Genomic DNA, 14,501 nt, shown 5'->3' with positions numbered 1-14,501 from the left:
GGACATCTTCCCATGTCTACACCCTCCATCACTTACCACTCATGTAGCATCTTCTGCTGCACCCCAGGGAGCCAGAAATGACCTAGACCCCCTCTCTGGCTTTCTCTGAATGCTGCTGGCCAAGGGGATGGGACGGCACTTCGGGAGCTACCCATACCTCTCCGAGTCTCTAGGACCTCCCTCCAGGGCTCCCTGGGGTGGATCAGCAGCAACTCCCCACTGGTTTCTGATCCATGAGCCCTCTCAGCCCAGGCCCCAGTCTGCGAGCCAGGGCCGCTCTGTTACCTGGACCCGTTCCTCTCTCGGAACGCTTACCCTGGCTGAATAGTTACATCTATCACATGCTCATAGATTACTGTCTGTTTCCTCCACAAGAATGTAAGATCCTGAGGCTCGGGGAAGCGATTCTGCTTATTTGGTTCGCTGCCATATCCACAGCCCCTAGCATGGGGCTTAACAATAAATCGAATGAACATTGGATGGATCCACCTGTGGATCCACCTGTGTAGAAAGGTCCCCCAGTAAGCACTCCCTCGGGGCCTGCCACACTGCAGTTTTCGGGGGCGTACATTGAGCCAGGGGTGGTATCTGCTGATGTCCCACCAGCCAGCTGCCACACTTCGTAATCAGCACAGTGACCATTGATAACCTCAGAAAAGCCAATATATATCTAAAGAGATGGGACAGTTGCTAGAAAATTCCTAAGTGTTGACTGAGGGGTCATGTACCCATGCTTCACCCAGGCCTCCTGAGCAGCTGGACGCCTGGCAGTGAGAAACGAAGCCTGTGCCTTTCCCAGCCCTAGGAGAATGGCCCGAGTCCTGAGTCCCAGCAGGGGCTGTCCTGCATCTGTCTTTTAGGATGGCTCAGCAGGTGTCTCCTGCTTCGTGGCACATTACAGGGCATGTGCCACACCTCCATTCCCACCTCTAAAAGAGTCCCCATTCCCTGCATGTCCACAAGGTTGGTGTCCACCCAGGGCCGGCCCCGGCACTGTCCTGCCAATGCCACAGGGCTCCTGATGAGGGCAGAGCCGTCAGCAACCTCAGTGCCCCCACCCAGGCAGGTACCCCTACCCATGCCCTGGACATGGCTTCCACATCCTTCAAGTCTCAGCTCAAGAGTCACTTCTGCAGGGAAGCCTGAGTCATTTCCCCTGTTTTACACCCCAAAGTCCCCTGTACATAAGTGCCTTTGCAGCACCGATCAAAATTTTAATGAAATGTAACTTGGCTGATTCACTGTTTCTTCCTGCGGGCAGGGACCACGTCTTCCTCGGTTGCTCCCATATCTCTAGTCAGTGCCCCAGGTCTGACACATCACCGGTGCTTGACTCAGACCCTCTCACGCACCAGGTCAGACCCTCTGGCTCCGACCAGCCTCATGCAGCACCAAGCTGACAGCATCTCACCTCCTGCCCACCTGGGCACCTCTTGCCCCTCACTGCTGGCCCTACAACTTCACAGGGACGCTGCTGCAGGGTCCTGACTGGCTCCCAGCCCAGCCATGCCAAACCCAGAAATGCATGGAAGTCAGGAGCCGGTGGAAAAGCTGTTCCTCCTTCTCTCCCCACCCTGAGAGATGGTCCCGAGACACACTTTGTAAATCTCTTCTAGGGTGCAGACGTGGGATCAGGCACTCAGTGGTGATTGGCTCAATAACGCATCCTTGTCTTGGCTTCCCCTCCCTCCTGCTCCACTTCCCTACCCCTCGTCCTCTCCCCAACATCAGACCCACTAACCAAGTAGTGGCATCTAAGCCTCTGCCCCAGGGCCTGCTGAGACAGTGCCCCATAAAGTTTTACAGAATGAATGGAGGAATGGATGATGCTCAGAGGGAGGGTTGGCGTGGTCCAGCTGCTCCCTCTGACCCCAGCTTCCCTCCAACAACCCCTCCCCCCGTGAAGCTCTACTGCCACCTTGTACCTTCTTCTTGCACCTGCTTGTCTGGACCCCAAACTCCTGCCAGGCTCTTTCCAGATCTTTCCTAGGCTGGTCCCTGCTTGCTGAGTCCTGGCAGCTGGTGGTTCTCTGTGAATCTCAATGCGGCCCGAGTCTTTCCTGCATCCCTCACCTGCTTACCTGGTCATCCTCAGGCAGATCCTGAGCCCTCCAGAGCGCCTCAGTCCTTGCTCTGGGCAACCTGGCTGCCTTGACAAGAGTCCACCTTTGCAGACCATCTGTTTCGCCTGCCTTCACCTGCCCTGTCCCATCCAGGATTCTGACCTGCACCAGGTGAGCCCCCAGCATGCCTTGCTTCAAAGGAGACTGGTCAGCCTGAAGGAGGTGGCTCGGCAGAGCCTTTCCTGGCCACACAGTCAGGGGTTTGGGGCCCCTCCTAACACCCATGCATGCAGGCCAGAACTGAGACCTGGTTCCTGGCTGGAAGGTGGGGAACACAGTGGGTGGGTCTTGACACCAGACCCTCTGCTCGCACACTTGGGATGGGAAGCTCAGTAGTCGTGACCCCACAGCCGTGTCTCTGCGGAAGGTGTGCAAGTCCATGTGCTCATTCACACAACGCTCATTCATCAGCGCCTGCTCGGTGTGCCTGGCCCCATGCCAGGTGCTGGGCCGCCACGAGTAGTCCATCAGGCGCCCACCGTCGGGAAGAAGAGTCAGACAGGGGAAATGGGCGCTTGGAGCTGGGCCGCCCTCCCTGCTCCGCACTCCATGTTACCGGGAGGCAGAGGAGGCATCTGGGCAGTGCTGCTTCTTTCACAGGGGAAGGAGGGCATGCCAGGGCCACCCGGGACCACTCCTTTTCTCTGTCTTGTTCCATACCCCATCTTGGTCCAGCTCCATCTGTGAGCCAGGGAAGTCTCCTTATATACTGCAGTGAGACGTAACAACTTAGAATTAAAAGAACTAATGGCTTCTTGTGGCCTGGAGGGCATGTATGCACCCCTTAAGGCCAGGCTCCTGCTCCCTCTCCTCCCTGCCCGCCTCCCTCTGACTCAAGGGCCTGGGAGAGCAGCCAGGATGGAATTCCTGGGTCTCTGAGAACAGTCTGCAGGAGGCCAGGCCAGGCGCGCTCAAGGAGCCTGTGCTGGGGCCGAGCCTGTCCCCTGGACCACACCCCTGCTGACTCGTGGCTGCCATTCATTTCTCATCTCCCTTGACTCCCTCCTTGCTGCTTATACCCCGTGTCCTCACCTTTCTGGTGGCTTCTCCTCCTGGGGCCTCATCACTCACGCTCTCCTGGTTCCCCTCCTTCCCCTCTGGCCTTGCCAGCTCAGTGTCTTGTGGAGTCCTCCTGACACTTCTATGTGGTTCGGGGTCTCGCCCCCTGTCCTCGTCTCTTCTCTCCCAGCGATCCCCTGCTCTGTCTCTGTCTCTGTCTCCCAGGCTGCCCTTGAGGCTGTGCGGATGACTCCCAAACCTCAGCTCCAGCTCTGTCCTCTCTGAGAGCCCAGCCGTGTGGCCGGCCACCTACTGGGACCCCAATCCCAACGTGATCTCAGTACCCGCACCCCCACCCCCACCGAATCCTCTACTTTTCCAGGAGGCTCTTTATCTGGGGATGACAACCTCCCTCCTGCTGTCCAAGTTAGAACGTCTCACCTTGTCCTTGATTCCTCCTTTCTCTCACCTCCTCCATCCAACCAATCACCAATCTCATCAATTCTACCTTCTTGTCTCCATCCTGTGTCATCTACTGCCCTCCTTTCTGACCACAATACTCTAAGGCCATCATGCTCTGCTTCACCCAGGCCCCATGATGGCCTCCAGGCAGCAGTGGGTTGCCCAAGATCACAGTGACTTTCCTCAGGTGCCAATTTGATGTCACCTGCTTGCTCCACATCTTTCAGTTGTGCTTCGTAGCCCTCAGGATTAAGATCCAATTGCTCAGGTTAGCACCCAAGGCTGTTCAAGGCTTGTCTCTTGCCCGCCTCTCCAGCAGCATCCTCTCCTCTTGGCTTCAGGCCCTCCACAGTCAGGGCTCTGCCTCCACACTCCCCAGCAGGATCCTGGGCACCTGATGCCAGGACAGAAGCTCTGGAGGGCAGGTATCGGGAAAGACCAATGCCCTAAGTAAAGTAAGGGGGTGACGCCTTGGTATGTACCTCAGTCCCCTATGAGTCTGATCAATGGGAGTCAGTTTCTTGGGACTCCTATTTGGAGTCAGAGGGGCAAGGTCTAGATCCTGGATCACTGTGGCCCACCAAGATGACCATGGCTGAGGGGCCAGCTCTCCCACTGCCATCGTGTTCATCCGTGTGCATACTTTAGACAGCAGGGCTGCCCCTGGAGGAGATGGTGACAAGCAGGACCGCTCCCATGTGCTGAGCATTTTCTGAGCGCCTGGCACTCTGTCAAGCATCTTTGTGCCATGTCTCACCAAATCTGCCCATGAACCCTGGGCAGAAGGCTTTTTTACGATTCCCATTTCATAAATGTGGAAATGGAGGCCAGAGAGGTTGACTAGCTTTCCCACTGTCAGCTAAAACATGCTAGACCTGGAATCTGAACCCATCTCTACTGGATTCCAAAGTCATTAAAACACACGGGAATAATTTAAGGCATGGATGTGAGTAGAAGACTTTCCAGAGAGGGGAAATGAGAGGGAGCAGGTGGTGAAACGGAGAGAGTGACGATTTAGGAGAGAGATGGGGTGACGGATGGAGACATCACTGCTCTGTCCAGTCACGTTTGTTGCTCCCATAGTTAGAGGTGACTTGGGGGAGGCGGGTGTGTCAGCAGGAGGGGGACACACCCTTGAGGTGCCCCATCTGCCTCCATAACCCTGGTTCCTTGGAAGGCCGTGCGGCATGGGACGGGGGGGTAGGGGGCATGCGCAGGGAAGGACGTCTTAAGTCCTGTTGGTCAGAGGCTCCACCCAGGGCCCCCAAATGGGCCTCGAGGGGCAGATCCTTGCAAAGGCGGGCATTCATCATTTTTACTTCTGCGTTCAGATCCCTAATAAGGAAGTAATAATATTACCAAGCCTTTACCACGCTTTCTATGAGCTAGTGAGAAGACTAATTATCTGACGACACTAATAAATGGTTATGATGTTATTAAAAATGGCGCCAAGCTAGGATTAATAGGCTCATCCATTGCAGGGAAGGGAGTTTAACAAGGACCCCTGCATGTGCTGTCAGGGTCTGCGGCCTTGACGGAGCCAGGGCCACACGGAGGCCACGGAGGAGGCCCTTTCTTTCCCCTGCTGAGGGTCAGCTTAGGAGCGTCTGCCTGCTGCTGAGTTTTTCTGATCCACCCCCTTGCAAACCGCTCTTCAAAGCTCTCGGGCCGCTGGAGATGCTGTGGGTGGCAGGAGTAGCATCAGCCCTGCTCACTTCCGCAAGTGGCCTCCACCCTCCTCGTGACCCCCTCTCCCTCCCCAGCCCAGCTCGCCTCTGCAAACGACAGGCTCAGAACCCACCTGGAGCCCCGCTCACCCCGCACAGGGGGAGCTGATGGATGGAGATGTCTCTGGGGCCTGCGGACTAATTTCCATAATAATTACAGTTATTACTAATAACGGTGACAACACCACTCCCTTCCGTTTATACTGAATTCCACAATCTAGGAGCTGCTTCCCCACCAGTTGTCTCTTCTGAGCTGCACAACAAGCTGAGAAGAACGCAGGGCAGGTATTAATATACTCACCGTCAAAAAACAAGCTCAGGGAGATAGAGGGACTTCCTGAAGCCCCCTCCCCAGCCTCGAAGGAATAACCATAATGATAAAAATGAAAATAATAAGGGCAAGTACTGACACGGCGCCAACCATGTAACGTACATAGGTACGTTGTGTAATGTGCGTAATGAACTTAGTCCTCCCAACAGCCTGTGGGGTAGGTTCTATTACATTCTCTTTTACAGATGAGGAAACTGAAGCCCAGAGAGGTTAAGAAACATGTCCAGGAGCACACAGCTTGTAAGTGGCAGAGTGGGAATCAAGCCCAGCCCGAGTTCACGCTCTTTACCCTTAGCCTCTCCCACCAGCCTTCCACGGGAGCCTGATTTCCTGGGGCCTAGGAAACGACTGGTAAGGTTCTGCTGAGTCTTCTTGCTCTGAGCTCCAGCCTCCAAGGTCCCCGTATGGCAGCTCCCCTCTGACAGGGGCAGGAGGCTAACAGAAGGCCCAGAGGCTGCCTGCCCCACCCAGAAGGGCAAAGTGACAAGAGTCCCTTCGACCGGCCCTTTTCAGGTTGCAAAGACCTTCTGCATGAACCTGCCTCGGCCCCGGCTCTTTGCCGAGTTCGAAGCAGGGCTTTGGGTGCAGACAGCCTCTGAAGACTCCACCACTTTCAGTCCCAGCTCCACTGCTCACTAGCTGGGGGCCTCTGCCCCTCTCTGCCTTAGCTTCCTTGTCTGTGAAATGACTGGAAGAGCAGTAGGTACCTCGCTGGGTTGTTGCGAGGGTAAATGAGGGCAGGGAGGTTAGGAGTCTGCTCTAGATCAGGTCCTTGCATTCATTAGCAGGTCTTTGACAGAAAATGCTTCTGGAAAGTTGAGGCCCTGAGCTGGAAGGCAGGCAATGTGTACTATGTGCCAGGTGAGCCGGTACAAATGGCTCCTTGTTTCATTCCTGCGACTATAGGAGCTCTGGGAGTTGCTAATTACTTCTGTTTTAGAAGTGAAGAAAGTAAGGCTCGGCGAGGTTGATGAACTTACCCGGTGGCACATCCACTAGGTGGTAAAGGGGGGACTTGAACCCTAGATCTACTGGGCCGAAGCCTGGGATCTTAGCTACTATGTGTGTGCTTACTGCATCTTACAAGCCTCCCTCATATTGAGGGCTTGCCGTGGGCTGCGCCCTGCACCTAGGACTTCCTGTCCAGAATCATGACAATCCTCTGAGGAAGGAGGAATTAACACCCATTTGACAGATGAGGGACCACTTAGAGAGGTCCGGTGACTTGCCCCTGTTACCGTAGCTAATGAATGAGGAACTGGGACTCGAACCCAGGGCCTCCTCTGGTGTCCCTAGACTGTTTTCTCTCTGGATTCCTCCTGCTGTCCCGTCAACCCCAGGCCCCTCCCAACAGCTGCTCCATCTCCCCAAATCTCCACCTCCCTGCTTTGGCTTCTGGCTCCCCTGGGTCCTCTCCGCATCTCAGGCAGAGTTCAAGTCTGCCTTCTCAGAACCTCCTAGCGGAGCCTTGCTCATCATCCTTTCATCCCCGGCCTCGGTTCCCTGGAACACCTGCTCCCCACTGGACCCAAAGGAACTCAAGGCAGTGCCGGATCTATCTCTGTGTCCCAGAGTTTGGTGAAGGGTTTGTACTGGCACCTCGCCCACATGGCTGGGGCATCCTTGGGTAGCTCTTAAAGGAGCAGAAGGCAGGCAGGGAGGAGCTGAGGGACTCCTCCAGAGTGAGCTCATCAAGGATGCCAGCAGGGAAAGCTCTGATTTAGAAGGGGGCCAGTGCGTGTGAACTTGTATGAAGGGAATGTCTGGGAGTCGGGGCACGTGAGCAAGACAGGCCTAGAGTCACAGCCTTTGTCCCCACCTCCCCTGCCTCCGGGGCCCTCACCTGCCAGGATGCCCCATCCCAACGTGCACACAGGACTTGGCCAAGCCCCCCGGGGTCCCGCCCCACTTACGTGGTCGATGAGCTCCTTGATCATCCCGTTCCACTGGCCCTTGTCATCCTGCGCCCCGTACTTGCCGTCCTCCACCAGCCGGATCTCATAGGAGAAGCCCAGGATGTGGGCCAGCTCCTTGAGCAGGTCGATGCAATAGCCCTCAAACCGATCATTCCCGAACAGAGTCCTGTCGGACTTCCGGAACATGACGAATGGCTCCTCCTGCAGGGACAAACGGGGGAAGGGCTGACGAAGGCCGAGTGGGCAGGGAGAGGCGGGCTGAGGCCGCAGAGCTGCGGCCAGGTCCCCTGCAGAGGTGTTCTACGCCGCCTTTGGGGGGGCTCCGAAGAAGGGCCTGCTAAGTGAGGAGAGGGGAAGTGCCTTTCCCGAGAGCCAACTTTGTGCCTTGTAGACGGCCACCCACTGGCAGTCCCTGGCACGAGGCGGGGGCTCAGTAGGTATTTATTGATTTAATTGTCTAATGGTCACCGAGCTAGTAAGTGGTGGAACAGGGATTTGAACTCAAGACTGTCTGATTCCAAACCCAATGCTCTCTGCTACACCATCAACATAGGCCAGTGGTTCTCAAACCGTGGTCCCTGCACCAGCAGCATCACCGGGGGACTTGTCAGAAACGCACGTTCTCGGCTCCATCCAGGCCTACTGAACCAGGAACTCCGGGGTGGGGCCCAGCAACCTGGTTTTAAGAAGCCATCCAGGGGATTCTGGAGTCTGCTCATGAGTGACCGCACCGCTGCAGAAGGCCCTTCATCGAGGATCCTCCCGGCCTTCTCCCCCAGCTCCTGTTTACAAGGTTAGATCTCACACTCTCTGAGACCTTTCTTGCTTTCCGAGGACTCCAGTCCCCGGGTGAGTGATTGCTGATAGCCGTGCAGCTTGCATTTGTATGTGGACATGCCAGGCACTAGTGGATCAGTAAATGAGTCAGTGCCTATGGAGGACCAAGCACGGAGCCCAGCAAACCCGGCGAGCTCAACAGAGAGTAGCCGGTATTGCTTCATTTAACCTCAAATTCAACCTTTCAGGGGTAGATACTAATAATCCCACTGTATGGATGCAGAAAGTGAATACACGAAAAGTGACCGGTGCGAGCCCAGCCAGCTGGCATAGAGAGGATGTGAACTCAGGTTGACGTGGCCCCAGGGTGCGAGCTCTGAACCACCTCCCTGTCCAGAGGCCCTGAGTCAGGGGTGCCTCTCCCTGGTGGGCAGGGGTTCCTCAGAAGGTAGCTTGTGGGGCCTGAGCACAGGTGACAGCTGTCCCACGACAGGCTCCCTCCCTCGCAGGCCATGTGGGCCAGTGAAGGACTTTGTCTGATTTCTCATTCAGAAACAAACCCCCGGCGACCTTGTGAAGCATGACTGAGAGGAGGCAGGAGAAACAGCGGAAAGTGGCTCTTGACCTCGTCTAGTTTGAGATGCACAGAGTGAAGAAGTGTGGGCTCTGACGTGGCAAAAGCCAGGCCCGCAGCACTGTCCCAGAATCCAGGTCGACACGCAAGTCCATGTTTCTGCTGGCTCCATCCACCCGGCTTCACTTACAAGTCCCTGTCCCGAGTCTGCGGTGGACAAGCTGACGCCTCAGCTAAATCAACATTTCCGGGTTCCTGCTGCACACCAGGCACGGATTTACACTCTTTCTCATAGGCTGTTTGATTTAAGCCTCACAGCTTACAAGACAGGTGCCATTACCCCATTTGATAGATGAGTGAACTGAGGCTCAGAGAAGGTCAGTAAGTTACCCAAGGTCACAGAGGACCTGAACGACAGTCAGAAGGAGTCCACGTCCAATCCTTCCTGACTGTAGCTCCTTGGCCTCTTTCTGGGCCTTCACCTTCCCCAAAGCCACCTCGGCGCGCCCACGTGTCAGAATGTCTCCAGCCTTCAGCCGACGGGTGACATCAGTTAGCTGACAGAAGGCACAAGTGCTAGGAACCTCATGTCCGCCTGCCCACAGGAAGGGCAGGCACCTGATTATGGAGGCGTTTCGTTGTCCTCTCAGCTGGTGGGGACACTCCTTTCACATCGTGGGCCCCTGGAGCGGGGTGAGCAATGGAAGCCCCGGCAAAGACCCTCATCGGAGGTCCTTGGGCGCAGAAACCCACCAGCAGCCTCTCGCCAGGCTCTGGCTGTGGCAGGTGGGCTCTGGCTTCCGGGCAGTGCTGCCTCTCAAAGTCCCACCCACCCAGGACTGATTTACCACAGATCTTCACGGTCCTGCGAGAGGCTGCGGAGAAACGGCTGGGGAGCGTCTGCCTCCCCAAGGGTTCCTGCCTCCCCGGGGATTCTGAGGAAACCACTTCTCAGTCTAACGGGGTGGAAGGCTGGGTCCTTTGGCTAGACTCCATGCTAAACCTCAGTGCCTCCCATCCCCACTGCCCACCAAGCAGGCAGCTCCCAAGGCTCGGAGAGAAGAGTCCAGGAGGGGCCGTGAGGGGAAGGTGCTGTGGCTGCCTGGAGGAAAGGGGACTTGGGCTAGTGCGTATATTGCCTGGGTGCAAATTAGTCTCTGGGAAGGTGCTGCCCAAACCCCGACAGAGGGCCTGGTGAGCAGGGCCTGGGTGGGGTTTCAATCCTAACTCATCCATTTGGTCAGCTCCTCTTGTGCAGTGAACGAACTGCACCACCGCACCTGGTGGCCCTGATATTCGCTCAAGGAAAGAATTGGAGAGAAGGTCTCATCTTTCTCAGGGGAATCACCCACCACACGTAGATTCCCTGAGCAAAATCTACCACCTTTTGTAAAATGGGGCTAAGAATAGAACCTTCTGGGGCCGGCCCAGTGGCACAGTGGTTAAGTGCACATGTTTCGCTTCTCAGTGGCCCGGGGTTTGCTAGTTTGGATCCCGGGTGCGGACATGGCACCGCTTGGCAAAAGCCATGCTGTGGTAGGCGTCCCATGTATAAAGTAGAGGAAGATGGGCGCAGATGTTAGCTCAGGGCCAGTCTTCCTCAGCAAAAAGAGGAGGACTGGTGGTAGTTAGCTCAGGGCTGGTCTTCCTCAAAAAAAAAAAAAAAGAAAAAAGAACCTACCTTACAGGACTGTTGTGAGCATTAAATGAGTCAATCTATGAAAAGCACTTAGAACAGTGCCGGGCATACGTAAGTTGCAATATTACTATTATTATTAATATTAATATCATTATCATCTTCTTTCTGTGTGCCGGGTGGGCTGTTACTGCAGCGACCTCTCCAGCCTAGAGACCATGCCCAATGTCACCAAAGGTGAAAAATCACGGCTGGCAGGCGGAAAACCATTTTGGGAAAGGTCCCCGAGATCGCTCCCTTCCTGACCCCCTCCCCAACCCCTCCCGGGCCCTATCCTCTAAAATTAGCACTTCATCTGTGAAGCCACCGCAGCCCCAGAATCTATACATCTCCATATAAATACGCTGCCTTCGGAGCAGCTGTAAAATGCCATTAATTTCGGGAAGTGCTCTGCGGATGGCATGCATATTTAACAGCCAAAGCCCAGAGCATTAAAATGGTGCTCGCCTTCGTAATGTGTCTCTAGACCTGCAGCATTTCCTAGGGGGTAATTCTGAACTCCGCCAACTACTTATTCATGGACTATTTCACAATTTATTACTGGAAATGTCCAGACAGCCAATTCACAAGCTCTCTCGGCTGCTAATCGATTGCTCAGTGAAGGTGCCCTCAATTTCATAACTTCACGCTCTCCTATTGCTCTGGGAGAACAACCGGAGAAGCAGGGGTAATATTTCTCTTCAACAAGTCACAGGAAACAGGGTTCCAGAAAGATAACCTTTTCCGACTTTTCTTTGCCGAGGCTCTTAGTCTCGTTTCTCTCCGATCACTAATATCAGTGTGAAAGCCGGGCCTGGTGCTAAGCTTCTCCCGGTGACAGCACCTGTGGAGTTGGTGGAGGGGGTCATGGGGAAAGCAGGCAGGCGTTAGCTGCCTAATAGCTGAGTTCCCAAGCCCCCTTCTGACTTCGGCAGCATCAATACACACCCACATGTGCACGCACATGTGCCCACAAGGCCACTGGCACAAATATACCACGTTCTCGGATGTTCTGTCTACCCAGCCCTGCTCGGACACAGAGGCCAAGGGCCCTGGACCCAAGGCCTTGGCTTCCGCCAGTTAGAACCAGGACAGGGCATTAGGAGTCCTGCCCTCCCAGCAAATGGGGCCCAGAGTGGTCCCCCGCCTGGGCTGGTTCTCCCAGCTGGCATCCTGGCCTCTTTTAGCTTCTCCCCTCTCCCGCTGCTGGGTGCCACGGATCCAGCCCGGCTGACAGTTGAATCTAAGTGGGTCACGATGCGCGCACGGCACAAATTCAGCCATCGGTGCGTATCCAGACACCCACGCATAACCAATCCCACACCCGCACAGGTACCCACATGCGTGCCCACACCGCCACTCGCTTCAGCAGCCAAAAGAACGCTGAAGCTTCAACAGCAGGGCCCCCAGGGGCGAGTCGGGTGTGTGTTCTTGGTGTGCGAGCTGAGGTTTGGGTGGATGAATTTTTCATGAGCTCATGGAAGAGCGGAACCTGAACAGAGGCTGGGGCCGGGCAGGGAGAGGGCAGGAGGCCAGACTGCCAGCCGCTTGCTGCTGCTGTTTCAGCCTCAGGGATGGAGAAGGCTGCCTGCGGCTCTGAGAGGCCAGAGAGGGTGGAGTCCAGGCTCTGGCCATCTGTGTGTCCAGGGTAAGGTGCCCTTAGCACCTAACCCCGGGGTTCAGGATAGGAGAGAAGAGGAGAGGGTTCAGGGGCAGCCCACACGTCTCTGTGCTCTCTGCCACATCCAGATTCCAGGGAAAGGAAAGAGGGGGAGAAACCCCTCTCGTCAGGGTCTCGGGTCCAGCAGTCGGATGTTCCCGCGCTCACGCCTTGGTACCTGCCTGTCACTCAAAGAGCTGTTGCCCTGACAACAGACTTGCAGACTGGCAGGGGCCAGCGCTTTCAGCAGGAGGTGCTGGCCCTGTTTTCAGGCCGCCAAGCATGGGGCTGGATTTTCAGCCGGTGCAGCTGGGCTGGGCTGGGCTGGGCCACTCCCCATATTTGTACAGCTATGCCAACCACCCCAGCCTGAGAGCACCCCCAGGGCTCTGGGATGCGCAGACCACTTTTATGCACACTCCCTTGAGTATCTGGATGAGCTCTAGGTTTCGAGGTGGCCCCAGGCCACTCCTTGCATGGGCATCTCTCTCTTAGGAGCCTCCAAGGGCATCTTCAGCTGGACACAGAGAGTTTCTTGGAGACCCCAGTGTACAGGCTGTGTGTCACATTCTCTGTCCCCATGAGGGATGCTCCAGAGGTCATCCCCTCCATACCTCTGTCTCCAGGAAAGACTAGACTTCTATCACAGGGAGAGTAGACTCCACCGTCGGTGATCTCTGGGCAGTAGGGGTGCAGAGAGCTGAATCACGGGTCACCCCCAGGCCATGTGAGTATCTGACACTGGGGTAAGATGTTCAGTGGGACATCTGCTTCAAGTGGGTCAGCAGCCACGTCACAGGTCAAGGCAAACGGGTCCCGGGGTAAGAGATTATCATGATCTCAGGGCCAGGGGCTCAGACCTCGATCAAGGCAGGGGATGAGAGCGTGGTGGTTGGGATGTGGAGTTTCGTGTATCAGCAGGAGACTAGAGGTCTAGGGGGCTCAGGAGGGCAGAAACCCTGATGCTTTCCAGGGCCAGTCAGGAAACACCTATAGAAGACGCAGCCAAGTGTAAACAATAGGGAGCGGTGGGGTCTGTGGGGAGCCAGGAAGGCCCACCAGGCCTGAAAGGCATTCAAATACAAGTTCAAAGTTTACAACACGCCCTGTGCTAGACATAACCTCTGGGACCACGGTCAGGGGTCAGTCTCCCGTGAGGTTCAGGGCTCTGCTTGCGGATAGAAGCAGAGGTTTCTCTGGAACTCTCACTCTGTCTACTGTATTAAACCTGAGCTCACCGGGGCCTGGATTTGTAGCCAATAACAATAATGACAACAGCAGCAGCTATTACTCAGACAGCATGCACTCGGTGCCATTTGTATTTATTAATCATTCACCCTCTCACTCAATGAAGTAGGTGCCGTTACGATCAGCTCTCTTTTTCAGATGGGGAAACTGAGGCACAGAGCAGTTAAGCAGTCTTCCAGGGTCATGCAGCTAGTGAACAGGAAAGCTGGGACTCAAACCCAAAGGTCTGTGCTCTTAACCATCACACGGTCTTGCCCCTGTGTCCTGGTCCTCCTGCATGTCCCAAAGAGCTGCTAGGCTCTTGTTTCCTGGATGAGGGGTGGGGACACAGATGGAGCTACATCCAGGCTATGGGCCAAGAGGGGCTCTTCTCCTCCCCTTTCCCTCGGGATGGCTGAGAGCCAGCTGGACGCTGCGGGTGGGACCTCCAGCGAGCAACGGAGCACAGCAGGTCGGCACCTTTGCAAGAAGCTGTGAGTATTGACCAAGAGGCTTCGAGAAGAGCATGGGATGTCTGCCAGATTCTGCCTCCGCTGGTGTAGAAAAATCCCTCTGCCTTTGCAGAAGGGTCTTATGCCCTTGAAATCAGGCTGCTGCCATCTTAATAAAATTGAACCCTGGGCTCTCTCAAGGTGTGGGTATTTTGCATCTTTCTGGTATGGTATCTTTAGCTCGCCTCTTGCTCTAAGAGTATTGTCTTGTGGCTGAATCATCTTAGCTCATTTAACCACCTCTCCCCTAATCTCTTCAAGCACACTGGTTTTACCTTTTTTTAATCTGGTCTTGTGAAAAGTGTTTTATTTATATCTCACATTTTATGCAGCTCTGCTTTTAATCTTTCACCACCTTTTTATTATTTTATTTTTAACCTTTTATATTTTAGCTTTATCACACTTTTATCCTTTTGCTTTCTGACATCTTGGCTTTACATTTTCTACCTTGTCTAGCCGGAGCTGTTAATTATTTATTTTAATTTTTCGTCTTTCTTGATGGCTTTCCTTTTTATCTC

At 55.1% G+C, this 14,501-nt stretch overlaps 1 protein-coding gene across 2 annotated transcripts in view; it reads right to left on the bottom strand.

The window, feature by feature from the left end:
• GRIK3 (glutamate ionotropic receptor kainate type subunit 3) overlaps positions 1-14,501 on the bottom strand; it is a 215,776-nt gene that overhangs the window by 32,050 nt on the left and 169,225 nt on the right. For both annotated transcript variants that reach the window (XM_070594328.1, XM_070594317.1), the window contains exon 10: positions 7,556-7,759. In XM_070594328.1, coding sequence (XP_070450429.1) covers positions 7,556-7,759 — 204 coding nt within the window. The remainder of the gene's footprint in view (positions 1-7,555; positions 7,760-14,501) is intronic.

The sequence above is a fragment of the Equus przewalskii genome, chromosome 2 (assembly GCF_037783145.1).
Source record: "Equus przewalskii isolate Varuska chromosome 2, EquPr2, whole genome shotgun sequence".
Lineage (NCBI taxonomy): Eukaryota > Metazoa > Chordata > Mammalia > Perissodactyla > Equidae > Equus > Equus przewalskii.
This window is presented reverse-complemented; position numbering and strand designations above follow the sequence as displayed.